Raw genomic sequence first — 19,181 nt, forward strand, 5'->3', positions numbered from 1 at the left:
AAGTTTCGTCAGCAGGAGACCTGAAGTTATGATGCCGTTGTACAGAGCCATGGTGAGGCCACACTTGGAGTACTGTGTTCCCAGTTTTGGAGACCACACTACCGAAAGGACGTGCTGAGGATCGAGTCGGTTCAGCGAACGGCCACCAGGATGGTCATGGGGCTCAAGGATCTCCCGTATGAAGAAAGACTAAAAAAGTTGCGACTGTACTCACTCGAGGAAAGAAGAGAACGGGGAGATATGATTGAAACATATAAATACATCACGGGACGCATCGAGTCAGAAGATGATATCTTCTGGCTCATGGGACCCTCGACCACCAGAGGGCATCCGCTGAAAATCAGGGGAGGGAAGTTTCATGGCGACTCCAGAAAGTACTTCTTCACCGAAAGAGTAGTGGATCATTGGAACAGACTCCCACTCCAGGTGATAAAGGCCAGCAGCGTGACGGATTTTAAGAAAAAATGGGATACTCTTGTGGGATCTTTAAGGGAGTAAATTCAGGGGGGGGGGATACTTGGAATGGGCAGACTTGGTGGGCTATAGCCCTTTTCTGCCGCTTTTTCTATGTTTCTATTCTAGTTGATATGGAAACTAGAGACCATCTTCAGAAGAAAGGAGGGCTGGAATCCATAATTCAACAAAAAGGATCTGTGCAGGACAAAGCCTGAAGCTCAAATTCTGCGAGCCAACGTAATGGCCACAAGGAAAACCACCTTGAAGAGGTGAGACATCAAAAAAAAGCCAGGTCCAACAGCTCATAGGGCAGACTACCAAGCGATCTCAGAACTAAATTGAGATTCCAAGTTGGACACAGCTGACGCAACAGAAGGTGAAGCCACAACATGCCCTTCAGAAACCGAACCACATCCGGTTAAGGGGCCAGAAGGCTCCTCAGGGGCTTGGGTCCAAGGCAAGAAAGACTGGCAATATGAATCATCAGAGAGCCGACTGCAAGTCCCTTTTCCAGGCCTTCTTGAAGGAAGGTGAGCACAATTGGGATCGATGAAACCTTCTGCCCAATGTGCAGCGGTGGCCAAAAAAGTAAACAAGATGCTAGGAATTATTAAAAAAAGGGATGGTTAATAAGACTAAGAATGTTATAATGCCTCTGTATAACTCCATGGTGCGACCTCACCTGGAGAACTGCAGTCAATTCTGGTCTCCTTATCTTAAGATATAGCAGCACTTGAAAAGGCTCAAAGAACAACCAAGATGATAAAGAGGATGGAACTCCTCTCGTACAAGGAAAGACTAAAAAGGTTAGGGCTCTACAGCTTGAAAAAGAGATGGCTGAGGGGAGATATGATTGAAGTCTACAAAATCCTGAGTGGAGTAGAACGGGGAACAAGTGGAATGATTTTTCACACCGTCAAAAATTACAAAGAATAGGGGACATGCAAAGAAATTACAAGGAAATACTTTTAAAACCAATAGGAGGAAATATTTTTTCATTCAGAGAATAGTTAAGCTCTGGAACGCATTGACAGAGGCAATGGTAAGAGTGGATAGCTGGTTTTAAGAAGGGTTTGGACAATTACCTGGAGGAAAAGTCTATAGTCTGTTATTGAGAAAAACATGGGAGAAGCCATTGCTTGCCCTGGATTGGTAACATGGAATGTTGCTACTCTTTGGGTTTTGCCCAGGTACTAGTGACCTGGATTGGCCTCCGTGAGAACAAGATACTAGGCTTGATGGACCTTTGGTCTGACCCAGTAAGGCTATTCTTATGTTCTTATGACACAGAGCTCAGGTCTTCATTCTTCCAAGCACACCAAAATTGAAAACACCTTCAAGCCTTTGCATACACTGCCACAGTTGACTTCCTCTTGCTGTGTAAGATGGTAGCAATCACTCCTGTTGAGTAGCCTCTGCACACTAGGTATGTGCGCTTAAAAGCCAGGCCGTAAGACCAAAGTGGTCCAGATCCTGCAGGGCTATGGGGCCCTGCGTGAGCAGGCATAAGTAGCAGGGAAGTTTGAGCCCCTGATCCAGCTGCAGACAAATTAGGTCATCAAACCACAGGCACCTTGGCCAACTGGGAATTATGAGAATTAACCTATCAAGACCAAAGCGTGTCTTGATTCTTCTCAGAAGATGGCCTATCATGGGACACGGAGGAAAGACATAGAAAAGGCCCTCCATGGCTGCACCATGGAGTCTAATCCTTTACTTCCTGACTTGTGGCAGCAGCCAAAAAACCGAGCCACCTTCTTGTTGGACGCCAATGCCATTCGGTTGAACATCGGATAGCATCATCTCTCTACTGTACAAAGGAAAGCTCTCTGGGACAGAGAGTATTCTCCTGGATCCAGAGTCTGACAGCTGAGAAAATCTACCTGCACTTTTCCACTATAGCTATGGACACCGAAGATAGAGCCAGAAGATGTTGCTCCGCCCAGCAAAAGAACATTTGAGCCTCTGCTGCAGCAGTGCGCTCCTGGTGCCCCTTTGGCAACTGTCATAGGCTACAGTTGTGGCATTGTCTGAGAAAACACAAACAGCCTGGTTCTGGAGCACACGCTTAAAGTGTAGGAGAACCAGCCAGATCGCCTGAAGCTTTAGGCAATTCATCAACCACTTTCCCTCAGAAGGGGTCTAACGTCCCTATACCGGTCTGTCTGTGCAAAGTGCCCCCCAACTGTAAAGACTGGCGTCCGTAATCAGGATCACTCAGGTGGAGATCTAGAGGGGAATTCCCCTAGAAATAGAAACATAGAAACATGATGGCAGATAAAGGCCAAATGGCCCATCTATTCTGCCCATCCGCAGTAACCATTATCTCTTCCTCTCTCTAAGAGATCCCACTTTACTATCGCAGGCTCTCTTGAAATCAGACTGATGGCTGGAACACTGGGTGGAAAGGTCGTTAAAGGAGAAGGAGTACCAACAAGCACCCCAGCAGTGACACTAGAGACACTATTGGAAGCTATCAAGAAACTAGATGTGAAGGTGGAGAAGACTGCCTCAGATATTGAGGTAATGGTTAAGAAAATGGATAACTTTTCTGAAAGTTTGGTAAAAGTTAAGCAAGAATGCATGGACAAAATACAATCTGAGTCAGCTTCATTGAAAAACTCTATTACCTCCATTATTAAAGAACAAAATTCTACTGCCCGTAAAATAGAAATGATTGAGAACTTTAACAGAAAATTGAATTTGAGAATCCTAAATTGCCCAAGGATACCGGCATTATCACCTATTGAGATTTTTAAAACATTTTTGGTAGAATGTTTGAATTATCCGCAAGACCAGGTTCCGCCCCTAAATAAAGCATACTTTTTACCTATTTCAAAAAGAAGTTCAGATATATCTAAGGGCGAGAACTTGGTCATTGATAAAGACTTGCAAAATCTTACGGCAATATTAGAGGAATCACTTACGGAAGTTAAAGAAAGAGGAACTTTAATTGTTAACTTTATCTTTGAACAAGATCTTAATGCAGTTATGAGGTTATTCTTTAAAAAATCTGGATCACTTTTTTGTGGCCAACGTTTGTGGTTATATCACGATGTAACTAGAATAACCCAGGAAAGACAGAAAATGTTTTTGGGCATGAGAGAAGAGACAAGGAAGCTAGGTGCTACTTTCTTACTAGCCTATCCATGCAAATGTGTTATTAAGTTTAGGGGATTGAAATATGTTTATTTTACACCAGATCATCTACGTTCCTTTTTAGATCTCAAGGGTTTATCTAGTGGAGGGATTGTAGCTTAAAGGAATGCTGGGTTGTAGCGTTTAAGCCTTTACTTTTATTTTTTTGTTGTATTATTGTAATATTACTCCCTATAATATCTATGTTTTCTTTTTCCTCCTTCAATTGAGGTCTAAGGAAGAGTTAAGTTTCATATATATTTATTTTAAATATTACAATGTGTTATGAAGTTTTTTCTTTTGGAACATGATTCTGTATTTCTAAATCAAGTAGTAATACTTGTAAAGTATGTTAAATTCAATAAAAAATAGTTATAAAAAAAACAAAAAGAAATCAGACTGAGTCTCTGTCTCCACCACCTCTACCGGGAAACGGTTCCATGCATCTACCACCCTTTCTGTAAAAAAGTATTTCCTTAGATTACTCCGGAGCCTATCACCTCTTAACGTCATCCTATGCCCTCTCATTCCAGAGCTTCCTTTCAAATGAAAGACTCGACTCATGCGCATTTATGCCACATAGGTATTAAACAAGGAGAGTCTTCCCTTGTGGCTTCTTGCCTTAGATGTTGAAAATGCTTTCAATAGGTTCATTGGCACTTTATGAATAAAATTCTGGAGAAATCTGGTGCTGGTTCTATATTCAGGAGGTGGATATATTCTTTTTATGCTGCACGTAAAGCTTGTGTATGTATTAACAGGGGCAACACTGGTCTGTTATCCTTAACTTGAGGCACTCATCAGGGTATAATGAATGGGGCACAATAACTCATATTTGGTGGTTTTGTGTCAAAAACCTAGGGCTCCTTTTATCAAGGTGCGGTAGGGGTTTAATGCGCGGAATACCGTGCATTAAACCGCCTGCCGCGCTAGTCACTAACGCCTCCATTGACGAAGCGTTAGTATTTTGGCTTGCCGCGGGGGTCAGCGCGTGATGAAATGTCCAACGCGCTAACCTCCGTAGAGCACCTTGATAAAAGGAGCCCCTATATACTAGTGAGCTATTCAGTCCTCACTGGGGGGTCCTCATTCAATGGCATCCACTAGTTTTTCTTTTTGGAAAATCTTTTATTTGTTCCAATCTTTTTTTCACCAGGCCTTGAACACAGCTAAATTGAATTTGGCCAGCCACTAGAACCTCCACAGTATCCCTTCCTTGGTTAGGTGGCTAAATGATGGTACCTTTGTGACATTGAATGCCTAATTGCAATCAAAAAAACATACTTTACTTTAGCGGGACAAGATTTGGAAACCATTCTTAACAAACAATTCCTACTGAATGTGCATCAATTGTTGCCTTTAATCCACCTAGAGCAGGGGTCTCAAAGTCCCTCCTTGAGGGCCGCAATCCAGTTGGGTTTTCAGGATTTCCCCAATGAATATGCACGAGATCTATGTGCATGCACTGCTTTCAATGCATATTCACTGGGGAAATCCTGAAAACCCGACTGGATTGCAGCCCTCGAGGAGGGACTTTGAGATCCCTGACCTAGAGGGAGTTGTTATAATCTTCCCATTTTCAATCTTCCCATTTTCAGATATGGAATGAGCTATTTTCTTTCTCAGCTTTTGTTATACCAGCTTGGTTACCGTTATGTGCTCTTAATCTGGATTACAATAAAGACTTCTAAAAATGTGGCTGTGGTGAGGATAAATGTTATCATTTTCGAACAGCGCTGGTTCTAATGCCCATTTAGCAAGACCTGATTTTCTTCTTGACTTTTCTGCACAGAGCACAAAACCTGTTGAAGGTTCTTTTTATTGATTTTCAAATCTGGAACAGTGCTTTCAAATTATACATACAATTATCATCAGAGATAGCACTTACAATAAATCAGATATTAATACAGAATAATTATTCCCTCCCTTCCACCCTAGTTTGAGAGCAAAAAGAAATGCTTTAAATTATACATGAAATTAAAATCCTAAACTATACTTGTTAAGTATATAACCCCCCCCCTCCCTCCCACCCATCCTGGATATGCAATCTAAAAGGGAAAATAAAGGTATAATTCAACTAATCAGAATAAACAAAATTTGTCAATGGACCCCATGTTAATTTAAACTGTTTATTATGGCATGATGTTTCCAAATTAATTTTCTCATTTTTATAATATAAACATAAAAATTCCCACCAAAAGGTAAAATGGAGTCTGTCCCAATTTTCCCAGTTTTTAGTGGTCATTTGCATGGCTATCCCAGTCATAATTATAAAGAGCCTACTCCTATGCCTATCTATCTAATGACTGTTGAAGGTTCTTTAACCCTTTCAGGACCATAAGGATCATAGGCCAATTTTTGTGGTTTTGACGACATTTTTATGGTAAAAAGGGCTTGCAGATGCCAAAAAATTGATTTTTTTTTGTGAAATATCATTATTTTTATTTAAAAAATCACACTTCTGGCTTATGGACAGTGTGGCAAGTGAATCTTCTCGTCAATCTGGCAACGATGCTAATGAATGAATGTCGGAACCAGTTTGTTTACATAAAGGCAGTATCATATGGAATCCGTACATATCAAATTTAGAACTGTAGACTATCCCAATCAAAATTTATAGGATTTTAAAGTTATGGGACAAATATGTCCCTTGGTCCTGAAAGGGTTAAGCTTAATACATTCCCTAAGCATAACACTGATTTCTTTCCAAGGATGGAAAAATCTTAAAATAAAATAAACAAAACTAGACTCCCAATAAAAACTTTTAGGAACCAGAGAAATTTAATTTGGCTTTGCTTTCTCACCCCTTTCCTTCTTGGCTATTTTGGAGTTCATTTTATCTGATGTTTGTTTTTTTTTTAATTCTTTTCCTTTACTTGTAAACTTCTTTTTTTATTTCCTTTTCCTTCAGGGATCTTTCCTCCCTGCTTATAAGCTTATTTATCCAAAGTAATAAACAACTACGGATGGTGGTAAATGAGGCAAGTTACATTGCATTAATATACATGCACTAATTTGTTTTGCATTCTACAAGCATAACACCCAGAGCAATGTCCCTGTTTACCAGCCCAGGTGCTTCACTCTTTCTCATCAGATGTCTTTAGTGTTCAACTGTGTGTCAGCAGAATAATATCTAGCACACTAGCAAATTAAGTTCAGGAGCGTTAAGTCACTTTACTTGGGTTTGAAAATCAGATTACAGTCAAACCTTGGTTTGAGAGCATAATTCGTTCCAGAAGCATGCTTGTAATCCAAAGCACTCGTATATCAAACTAAACTACCGTATTTTCGCGGATATAACGCGCGCGTTATACGTGATTTTACGTACCGCGCATACCCCTCGCGCGTTATATGCCTGAGCGCGGTATACAAAAGTTTTTAAACATAGTTCCCACCCCGCCCGACGCCCGATTCACCCCCCCAGCAGGACCGCTCGCACCCCCACCCCGAACGACCGCTCGCACGCGCTCCCACCCGCACCCGCATCCACGATCGGAGCAAGAGGGAGCCCAAGCCCTCTTGCCCGGCCGACTCCCCGACGTCCGATACATCCCCCCCCCGGCAGGACCACTCGCACCCTCACCCCGAAGGACCGCCGACTCCCCAACAATATCGGGCCAGGAGGGAGCCCAAACCCTCCTGGCCACGGCGACCCCCCTAACCCCACCCCGCACTACATTACGGGCAGGAGGGATCCCAGGCCCTCCTGCCCTCGACGCAACCCCCCTCCCCCCAACGACCGCACCCCCCCCAAGAACCTCCGCCCGTCCCCCAGCCGACCCGCGACCCCCCTGGCCGACCCCCACGACACCCCCACCCGCCTTCCCCGTACTTTGTGTAGTTGGGCCAGAAGGGAGCCCAAACCCTCCTGGCCACGGCGACCCCCTAACCCCACCCCGCACTACATCACGGGCAGGAGGGAGCCCAGGCCCTCCTGCCCTCGACGCAAACCCCCCTCCCTCCAACGACCGCCCCCCCCCCCAAGAACCTCCGACCGACCCGCGACCCCCCTGGCCGACCCCCCCCACCCCCCTTCCCCGTACCTTTGGAAGTTGGCCGGACAGACGGGAGCCAAACCCGCCTGTCCGGCAGGCAGCCAACGAAGGAATGAGGCCGGATTGGCCCATCCGTCCTAAAGCTCCGCCTACTGGTGGGGCCTAAGGCGCGTGGGCCAATCAGAATAGGCCCTGGAGCCTTAGGTCCCACCTGGGGGCGCGGCCTGAGGCACATGGGCCAAACCCGACCATGTGTCTCAGGCCGCGCCCCCAGGTGGGACCTAAGGCTCCAGGGCCTATTCTGATTGGCCCACGCGCCTTAGGCCCCACCAGTAGGCGGAGCTTTAGGACGGATGGGCCAATCCGGCCTCATTCCTTCGTTGGCTGCCTGCCGGACAGGCGGGTTTGGCTCCCGTCTGTCCGGCCAACTTCCAAAGGTACGGGGAAGGGGGGTGGGGGGGTCGGCCAGGGGGGTCGCGGGTCGGTCGGAGGTTCTTGGGGGGGGGGGGCGGTCGTTGGAGGGAGGGGGGTTTGCGTCGAGGGCAGGAGGGCCTGGGATCCCTCCTGCCCGTAATGTAGTGCGGGGTGGGGTTAGGGGGTCGCCGTGGCCAGGAGGATTTGGGCTCCCTCCTGGCCCAATATTGTCGGGGAGTCGGCGGTCCTTCGGGGTGGGGGTGCGAGTGGTCCTGCCGAGGGGGGAGAAGAATCGGACGTCGAGGGGGGGCATCAGGCTTTCAGGATGGGGACAGGACTTCAAGGGGGGACAGGCAGATCTTCAAGGGGGACAGGCAGACCTTCAAGGGGGGACAGGACTTCAAGGGGGACAGGCACGGAGAGGCGGGGCAGTGCACCGAAAGTCAGGGCGGGTGAACGGTGAGTCGAGGCAACCAGAGGAGAGTCGGGGCAGTGCACCGAAAGTCAGGGTGAGTCGGGGCAACCAGATGAGAGTCGGGGAGGGCGAAAGGAGAGTCGGGGTGGCCAGAGGAGAGTCGGGGAGAGCGAAAGGAGAGTCGGGGTGGCCAGAGGAGAGTCGGGCAGCATGCGCGTTATATGCCTGAGCGCGGTATAGAAAAGTTTTTGTACATATCATCGTGATTTCTGCGCGCTATACCCCTGTGCGCGTTTTACAATGGTGCGCGTTATATCCGCGAAAATACGGTAAACTAAACATAGGAAATAATGGAAACTCAGACGATTCGTTCCACAACCCAAAAACTTTAATACAAAATACTATACGTACTTGTATTGCAAGACCTCACTCATTTAGAACAGTCACTACACTCCTGCAGCGTCAGAGCGAGAACAACCACTGGCTCAGTTGTGATGATGGAAAGCGTGTATACTATATGTACTCATATTGCAAGACTTTGCTCGTTTAGAACAGTCACTACATGCTTGCAGCGTCAGAGAAGAACCAACGGCTCAGTTGTGATATGTGTATACTGTATGTACTTGTATTGCAAGACATTACTTTCACATCAAGTTAAAATTTAATAAAAATGTTTTGCTTGTCTTGCAAAAACACTTGCAAACCAAGTTACTTGCAATCCAAGGTTTTACTGTATATCATAATGAAACTTTTACGTGACCCAAACACAGGTATTTGTATAAATCAGGAGGATCCATAACCTTTGTCCTTAATGAACACATTGGACCCGATTCTATAAAGAGCGCCTCTTAAGGAACCATTAGACATGATTGTCAATCATCCACTAGGTGCTGTTTCTAGAATTGTGCCTAGCAGCACCTAAACAATCTTAGGTGCCGGTAGGCGTTGAATTCTTAGGCATACTGCCATTTAGGCCAGGGTTTTCTTGGTCTAAATGAGTGCGCCTAAGATAGGCACCTGCTAGTACCATATCCAAAATTCACCCCTAACCATACCTAGTGGGCAGACTGGATGGGCCATTTGGCCTTTATCTGTCGGCATGTTTCTATGTTTCTACTTGCTGGCAGGTGCCTCAGTGTAGACACCTACCTCAAAGTGGGAGATGCCTACTGGTTAATTAATTTTTAATTGTTTTTTTTAATGGTGTTTCAATTATCGGCTCCAACTAAGTAAATTAAGTTAGGCGTCTTTTATAGAATCAGGGCCATCCAACTGATTTTCAGGAACATGCACACCATGGAGGCAGTTCATGTAAGCAGATCACGGGCATATTCATCGTGGAAAATATAAAACCTGACTGGTTTGTAGCCCTTGCGGACCTCGTCTGGGAACTTCTGGCATAAAGCACAGGCTATCGCAAAACATAAACGAGCAATTCTTACCTGATTTTGTTTCAGAATATGTAATATCCTGTAAAAAACAAAAAGTGTGATAAACAATTTGTATCTATTTCATGAATACATTTATAAAGCACTAGTGTCAAAAAAGGCCAAAGTACTGTCATTAATTTGAAGAAGAATTTCTAGCACAACAGTATCCCTAAAGAGCTCATTTTTGAAGCAGGTGGATGTATCAAAACAGCAAAACAATGTCCATCTGCCAAAAACTTCCACGTGATGATTTTCGAAAAGCAAAAGTAGAAGCATTTTTTCACTGCAGTTCATTTAAATAGAAAGGGGGCATATTGAAGGTGTATTCTGGGCAAGATTAGGGTGGGCCCAAATTTAGGGCACCTTCCAGTGATAATGGAACAGGATGTTTGTACAGGTTGGGCCACGGAAAAGTAGCCTACCTCTGGAGATAGCATAAGATGAATGAGCAAGTGGATTGTTTTTATTCACTTACCCCACAATTTACAACAGATGGCGAAAGTGGTCCCCGTTCACGTCTATGCGCCTTTGGGCATGTCGAATCGTGTTGGCCGATACTGCTTGCACCTCTTCAAAAGTGATGCTGCGGATAGCGTTTGTGATGTTTTTCTTGAGTTCATCCAGGGTATGTGGATTGTTGAAACATAGAAACATAGAAGATGATGGCAGAAAAGGGCTACAGCCCATCAAGTCTGCCCACTCTGCTTACCCACCCCCTGTCTATGCCCTAATGACCCAATTTCCTTATCTTGGATCCCATATGGGTATCCCATTTATTCTTAAAGTCTGGCACGCTGTCTGCCTCGATCACCTGCACTGGAAGCTTGTTCCAATGATCAACCACTCTCTCTGTGAAGAAATACTTTCTGGTGTCGCCATGAAATTTTCCGCCCCTGAGTTTGAGCGGGTGCCCTCTTGTGGCCGAGGGTCCCTTGAGAAAGAAAATATCATCTTCCACTTCTCCACGTCCCGTGAGGTACTTAAATGTTTCGATCATGTCTCCCCTCTCCCTACGTTCCTCGAGAGTGTAGAGCTGCAATTTGTTCAGTCTCTCTTTGTACGAGAGACCCTTGAGTCCCGAGATCATCCTGGTGGCCGTCCGCTGAACCGATTCAATTCTACGCGTACACATTCTGCTTTAAATTTCCCCACAGATAAAAATCGCATGTGGACAATCGCTATTCGCTGTTCCAGGGACAACACCAACTTTCTGGCATCGGTATTAGAGGCGGGCTACTTTTCTGTGGCCCACCCTGTATTTAGACTTGTTTCAATCACCTCATCAAATCTGTCTCCCAAAACTGAAAACTGTTCAAACCAAGTGCAATAACACAACTATGTCTGAACATGTTATGTAGAAAACAAATACCAAAGGACTTTCTTGTTGGTGATAACTTTAATTTCTCCGAGTTCTGCTAGAACAAACCAGATGACAAGATTATGTCCCCAGCCAACAGAGAGCAAAAAACAAACTTACAGGCAGAAAATGATACTATTACTTAAAGGCTCCTTTTACTAAGGTGCGCTAGTGTTTATAGTGCGCGCTGAATTGCCCCGCGCGCTAACCCTGTGCTATGCGCCAAGAACTAACGCCAGCTCAATGCTGGCGTTAGCATCTAGCATGTGCGGCAAAGCAGCGTGCGCTAAAACCGCTAGCACAACTTAGTAAAAGGAGTCCCAAGTTTCAAGTTTTCAAGTTTTTATCAAAATCTGATATACCGCCAAATCAGAATAGAAGGCAGTTTACAAAGATAAAATAGTGTAACGTATACTAATGCATAATCAAAATATCCAGTTCTATCCTTCTGCCTTGGTTTTGAGTTGCTCCCATACTGAAAAATAGTTAAAAGTCCCATGTTGTATTTCACTTACTTGTTAAAGTTTTACTTTATTTATTTATTTAGCCCATCCTCCCAAAAGGAGCCCAGAATGAGTTACAATAGTACATTCACAATATAGGTCAGGACATGACAGACATGACATAAGTAATCATACAGTTCTTGACGGACATAGCATGGTTGATAATACAGCATCTCTGATTACGGACATAACATAGACAATAGTACAGCTTCTGCATTACAGGCCTAAACATGGTTGATAGTATAGCATCTGCATTACAGCAGGTTGCACCCTTGAGTTATACTAGGCGTGGCATTTGAATTACAGTACCACATTTAAGTTATATTAAGACTGGCCATTAAATTAGGTATCTTATTTGAGTAACTAGTCTTTAAGCCCGTTACATTAACGGGTGCTAGAATATATGTCTGTCTTTCTTTCTGTCTCTCTCCCTACCCTTATCTTTTTCTTTCTGTCTCTCTCCCTCCCGCTGTCTTTCTTTCTGTCTGTCTCTCTCCCTGCCCCTGTGTCTTTCTTCCTTTCTTTCTGTCTCCCTCCCTACTTCCCTGTGCAGCAGCCGCAGCATTCCCTCTCCCTCCATTTCCCGGTGCAGCAGCATTTTTCCCCTCCCCCCCACTTCCCTGTGCAAAAGCCGAAGCAGCATTCCCTCCCCCTCCATTTCCCTGTGCAGCAGCAGGATTTCTCCATCCTCCATACTCTTCCCGCGGTCTGGCCGGCTCCCTTGCCGAAGTTTTTTTTTTTTTTTTAAGTTTAATCATCTTTATTAGTATTTTTGAATATACATCAAAATACATGAATGACAGTATCCCTGACAGTGACAACAAAAAGTATGTGCGTTGACATTCATGTGACAATGCATAATCATAATAATAAAGAAGTAACAGGAACAACCAATAGAACCAGAACTACTAGTACTGGTCAGACGTGGCGCTGAATGCACAGTAAGATTCTACATATAAAGCTGTATATGTCAACCCAGAGGCTAGATTGAGGAATGATAATCAGCATAACAACATTACAACATAGTATCACAGTAGCCACAGCAGCATTATCATTGTCATCAATGCAATCATAAGGGTCAGTAGCTTTGGTAGGGTCGTTAGGTCCACAGGGGTCACAGCAGCTCATGACTCACACCCTATACTCCGTATGTGTAAGTAATGATGTCCACATTTTTTCAAATTTAGATAGAAATCCCCTACGAATAGCCGCCACTCTTTCGTATTTAGCATAAAGACATACAGTGTTCCACCATTCAATGTGGGATACATTGGAAAAGTCTTTCCAGTTAGTGAGAATGATGCGTAGTGCAACTAACAAGAGAAACTGAAGTAATGGTACTTTGTCACTAGGAATCGACATATGTGAACTAGTTAAGCTAATAAGTAATATCGGATATGATAATTGTTCCTTAATCTCTAGAAAAGAGCAGATTTGTGCCCACACCGAATGCCAATAATCATGTAACAAGTGGCAATCATAAATCATATGTTGAAACGTCCCCAAAGAAAGTTTACAGGACCAGCATATTCCATCAACCCTTTCTGTTTTTAATTTTGAAAGTTTACTTGGTATCCAAAAAGCTCGATAGGTCAAAAAGAAAAAGGTCTGGTATAATGCTGCCGAGCTGGTCATCTTATAGATCACAGTCCACATTTGAGTCCAATCTGTTTCATCTAAAGGTATCCCTAATTCTTTTCGCCATTTGGATTGAGTGGAATGTTGGGAAGGTAATTTATACGATTGAATCAATTTATACCAGTTAGAAGCTTCCTTTTTCTTAAAAGCAAATGTGTTACAATAACTCAGAAGGTCAGGGCCTTCCCATTTGTCTGTTTTATTACATACAAGGTCACGGAAAGCGTGCTTAAGTTGTAACCACTGAAAAAATGTAAACGGAGGGAGACAATATCGAGTTCTTAATATATCATAGGGTATCCAATTGCTTCCATCATACAAATGTCCTAAGATTTGTATACCTGCTGATTTCCATCTTTTCCAATTTACTGTAATATTTTGAATTTGTATAAGGGGGTTGTTCCAAATTGGGATATGGAGTGAATTGTTCCATTTATGAGGTAAAAGTTTATCTATTGTACGAATAGCAGCCATAGTGGCCTCTAACACATAGTCTTTATGAGTCAAAAATCCCGAAGATGAAATGAAAGCCAGTGATGGCAGTGACGTCCATTTATAGGTCTCTGCATCAAGTGTTATCCAATTATTAGCAGGCGTCACACTGGTATTGTGTAAAATCCACTTAGTCCCTTGCCTGAGCAAAAAGGCATAATGATATTCCAAAAAATTAGGAAAATTAATGCCACCCTCGCATTTTGGTAATTTTAATCTATTTAGTGCTATTCTGGGAGTCTTATTATTCCAAAGGAACTTAGTCAGTAATTGGTCCACCCTTTTATAGAATGATGGAGGAAATAAAACTGGTAGCATATTAAGAGGGTATACAATTTTTGGAGCTATCATCATCTTAATTGTTTCTAATCGACCCCACCATGATAAGTTTAAGGGACTCCACCTAGTAGTAAGTGTATTAATCATGTGCACTATATCTTCTGTTGCAAACTTTATTGTATCCTCTATTGTGGACCCGAAATGTATACCCAGATATTTAAGTTTCATTTGAGCCTACTGAAAGTTATGATCCACGATATCATGTTGTAATATGTGGTTATTAAATGGAAGCAATTCTGTCTTAGAGGTGTTAAGTTTGTACCCAGAATACTGGGAGTAAGAACTTATCAAACGTAACAAATTTGACAACGAGTCAGGATCAGTGTAGATTAACACGTCATCCGCATACGCAGAAAGTTTAAATTCATTTGATCCACAGCGAATACCCACTATTTCAGGAGATTGACGAATGTAAATGAGAAGAGGCTCTAGTGCCAAATTGAATAATAACGGGGATAATGGGCATCCCTGTCGAGTGCCACGTGTGGGGTAGAACATTTCCGAAATTAATCCATTTATTCTAACAGTAGTAGAAGGTCTAGTGTATAACAACCGGACCATTGATATAAATTTATCAGAGAACCCAAACCAAGACATTGACTGAAATAAAAAATCCCACTCAACTCGGTCGAACGCTTTTTCAGCATCCAACGCCAAAGCCAGGTAAGGATGAGATGAATGTTGGGCAATTTGAATAATTGAGGTGAATAATCTGGTGTTATCACTGGCAAGTCTACCTTGCATGAATCCATTTTGTTCTTTACCTATCAGTACAGGTAGTACTTTTTGAATTCTATTAGCCAATATTTTAGCATATATTTTTGCGTCTACATTAATTAAGGAGAGTGGCCTATAATTTTGTATTTTCAACGGATCCTTTCCTGGTTTGGGCAAAACGATTATTGACGCTTCGGTAAAGGTTCCCCTAATATCACCTGTTGTAGAATAGTAGTTAAACAGTTGACACAACTGAGGTACTAATATATCTTGGAAGGTAGAGTAAAACTCAACCGTGTACCCATCCGGTCCCGGGGATTTTTTCCTAGCCATTGAAGATAGAGCCACTATAATGTCCTGGCCCGTGATCTCTACTTCTAAAGGGATGTTATCTTCTGAACTTAATTGTGGTCGTTGAAGTAGGGGCTTCAAAAATTCTTTCGAGTCAGAATGAGACATTTCTGTAGAGTATAAAGAGTCGTAGAATACTTTGAAATGTTAAATAATTCGTTTTGGGTCAGTATGTTTAGTACCGGATTCGTCTAAAATAGCAGAAATATAGGATTTCTCTTCGCGCATCTTCAAATATTGAGCTAATAGGTGTCCACTTCTGTTATTTGAATTATGATAGGATGCGGATTGCATGAATTACGTGTTCCCTGCTTGAGTACTTAATGTTAAGTTGTATTTTAATCTACTTTCCCGAAGTTTTTGTAAAAGTTGCATATTTGATGGATTCGATTGGTGTAAAATCTCTAATTTTCTAATATCTGACGTTTGATCAAGAAGGGATTATTGGGTATTTTTTTTAATTCTTGCTTGATAGGCAATAATGCATCCTCTGATATATGCCTTGCATGCGTCCCATAGTGTGATCCTGTCAACTTGGTCAATAGTGTTCAGCTCAAAATAATCAATTAAGGCAGTCCTTACGTAAGGGATGAACTGTGGATCCTCGAGCAATGCATTATTAAATCTCCATGCGCAGGAAGTCTGTCTAGGTAATAGATTATCCAAGTATATTTCTATGGCAGCGTGATCTGAAATCGATATCTCATTAATCAATGCATTTAATAAGCATGGAGCTAAACACTTACTTATAAGGAAATAGTCTATTCGACAGTATGAGTTATGGGGAGGTGAATAGAAAGAGTACTGCAACTCCATTTGGTGCAGAAATCTCCAAGAATCTATTAAGTTTAATTGAGACAACATATTGTGTAAGCTATGCCAAGCTTTTGTAATTCTATAGGGTACAGTAGATTTCCTATCAAGTGAGGGTTCCAAGACTAAATTGAAATCTCCAGCTATAACATATGCTTGTGCATGCTCTGCCAAAGCTAGTGAAGTGAGAGTATCAAAGAATAGCGGGTCATCAATGTTCGGGGCATATATACTGAATATAGCAATAGTATAGTTTACCACTTGAATCTTTACCATATTCCATCTTCCCTCCATATCATTTTTATGGGCAAGGATTTTTAGATTTGGACCCGACCTAATCAACATTGCTGTACCATTCTTCTTATTTACCGCTGGTGAATAATAAACATCATTTGCCCAAGGAACTTTTAATTTTTGACTTTCAATATCTGTTAAGTGCGTTTCTTGAAATAGGAGTATATCAGGAGATTTGCAAGAAGCATAGGTGAGTATCTTCTTTCTCTTAATTGGATTATTAAAACCCTTTACATTTAGAGAAAATTGCTTCAAGGACATAGGAGTAAAAGTATATGATGATTTAGGCCGCAGTAGCCCCTACGAACCCAACCAAGCCCCAGCACCATGCAATGTGTATCATTTAAATAACCCACGTTTGTACCAAGATACCATACTTGCGTCCCCATAACAAAAAATCGGACGAAAATATGGTATATATGTCTATGGGAAGCGAACAGGTGAGAAGCAGCACAACCTTTCCCAGCTGCTAAATGTAATATATAAGATCTTTTTATTAACCTCTATATTAAAGCATATTACAAAGAGAACAGTATCAATATAATAAGTAGCAAGTAAGACTTATGGTGGACAATGAGTCCCAGCATATACTCTCTGGTCAGCAACGTGTTTGAAAGGCACTCAAGTATACATGTACATAGCATATATCAAACCATAAAAAAAAAAAAAAGAAAAATTAGATATGGACAATATCAATCTCCCCTCCCTTGCATATTGATATAAACCGTGATATTCCAGTACAGGGTAGCATGTATAAAAGAGACCTATAGTGTTAGTTCATTGTGAGTGCCTGCGAAATCACATATATCAATGATTTAAACAGGATAGTGATATATGGTATGATATGCAATGACGTGTACTGCCAAGTTCCAATACTTTATAATGAAAACTTAATAAAACAAGAATATTATTCCATTGTAACTGTCCACAGTGATGTGTGAGCCATTGCATCAAATGTAAAAGCTGGACCATGCTACATCACTCTAAGGCACAGGTGTCAAAGTCCCTCCTCAAGGGCCGCAATCCAGTCGGGTTTTCAGGATTTCCCCAATGAATATGCATGAGGTCTATTAGCATACAATGAAAGCAGCACATGCAAATAGATCTCATGCATATTCATTGGGGAAATCCTGAAAACCCGACTGGATTGCGGCCCTCGAGGAGGGACTTTGACACCCCTGCTCTAAGGCATGATAGTATGATCAGAATAAACCTGTAACATCTGATCAATGCAGGTGTATGTTGTATTACATAAATCACTGTTGGAGGCAAGGGTACCTAAATATACCTTCAATTCAAGGCAAGCATATGTAGTAGGATGCATGTCTAGAATTAAAACATGGAGATGAAGTATAATGTTATGCATATTGACATATATTATGATAAACAAGACAATCCAGCATGACCCAAGGAATTGATACTTAATATAGTAAGGGATAATTTCCAAATCAGTGAAGCATGAACCAAATAAATTTATAACTGTAGTTTAGTGCAAATGTATATGGATGTTTGTGTATCAGTGAATTGTCCAAAAGAGTAGTGTATAATATAGAATTTAACCATCTACAAAACAATGGAGGATGGACCTAAATAATCTTAAAACTACATTTCAATTCAAGTGTCAGCAGTTATATGAATAGTACTGATTTAACCAAGGGAGTGATGTATAATACATGAGAAGGCAATTGTCAGAGCAAGAAAGCATGAACCGAATAAACTTATAACATCAATTCAATGCATGTGAATGTAGTTGTATAGATGACAATGATTCAACCAAGGGAGTAATGTATAGTATAAGAAATGATAGGTTCCTAGACAGTGATGCCCGAGCCAAACAACTTATAACATCAGTTCAATGCATGTGTATGTGGTTGTATGTATAGCAATGTTGTAACCAAGGTATTGTTATATAATGTAGGGAATGGCAATTTTCAACACAATGAAGCATGAACCGAATAAACTTATAACATCAGTTCAATGCAAGTGCATGTGATTGTATGTAGAGCAATGATTTATCTATAGGAATGGTGCATAATATAGGAAGTGGTAATTCCCAGGACATTGGAGCATGAGCCGAATAAACTTATAACATCAGTTCAATGCCAGTGTATATGGTTGTATGTATATCAATGATTTAACTCTAGGAGTGGTATGCAATATAGGAAATAACCATTTTCAGAACAGTGAAGCATGAACCGTATAAACCTATAACAACAGTTCAGTGCAAGTATATGTGGTTGAATGAATGTGGATGCTTTAACCAAGTAAGTGGTGTAAGATATAGGAAATGTCAATTTTCTAAACAGTGAAGCATGAGCTGAATACACTTATATCATCAGTTCAGTGCAAGTGTATGTGACTGTATGTATAGCAGTGAGTTAACCAGGGGAGTGATGAATAGTATAGTAAATGATGGAGTTCAAAACAGTGAAGCATGAACCGTATAGATCTGTAACATCAGTTCACTGTAAGTGTGTGTAGCTGTATGTATAGCAATGATTTAATCAAGGGAGTGATGAATGATATGGAACATGTCGGATTGCAGAGCAGTAATGCATGAACCAAGTAAACTTATAACATCAGCTCAATGCAAGTGTGTGTGGTTGTATGAATATCAATGATTTAACCAAGGGAGTGATGTTTATTGCATGAAAGGACAATTCTCAGAATAGTGAAGCATGAACCAAATAAACTTAAAACATCAGTTCAATGCCATTGCGTGTATTTGTATGCAATGACTATAGTTTAACCAATAGAGTAATGAATAATACAGGTGAAAATAAGTGGCTGTAGATTAAACCCTTAACATCAGAACCATTCCCTCATTGT

At 41.9% G+C, this 19,181-nt stretch overlaps 1 protein-coding gene across 6 annotated transcripts in view; it reads right to left on the bottom strand.

The window, feature by feature from the left end:
- PARP9 (poly(ADP-ribose) polymerase family member 9) overlaps nucleotides 1-19,181 on the bottom strand; it is an 87,928-nt gene that overhangs the window by 55,646 nt on the left and 13,101 nt on the right. For all 6 annotated transcript variants that reach the window (XM_033945239.1, XM_033945241.1, XM_033945240.1 and 3 more), the window contains exon 3: nucleotides 9,861-9,888. In XM_033945239.1, coding sequence (XP_033801130.1) covers nucleotides 9,861-9,888 — 28 coding nt within the window. The remainder of the gene's footprint in view (nucleotides 1-9,860; nucleotides 9,889-19,181) is intronic.

This window comes from Geotrypetes seraphini, chromosome 5, assembly GCF_902459505.1.
Source record: "Geotrypetes seraphini chromosome 5, aGeoSer1.1, whole genome shotgun sequence".
Lineage (NCBI taxonomy): Eukaryota > Metazoa > Chordata > Amphibia > Gymnophiona > Dermophiidae > Geotrypetes > Geotrypetes seraphini.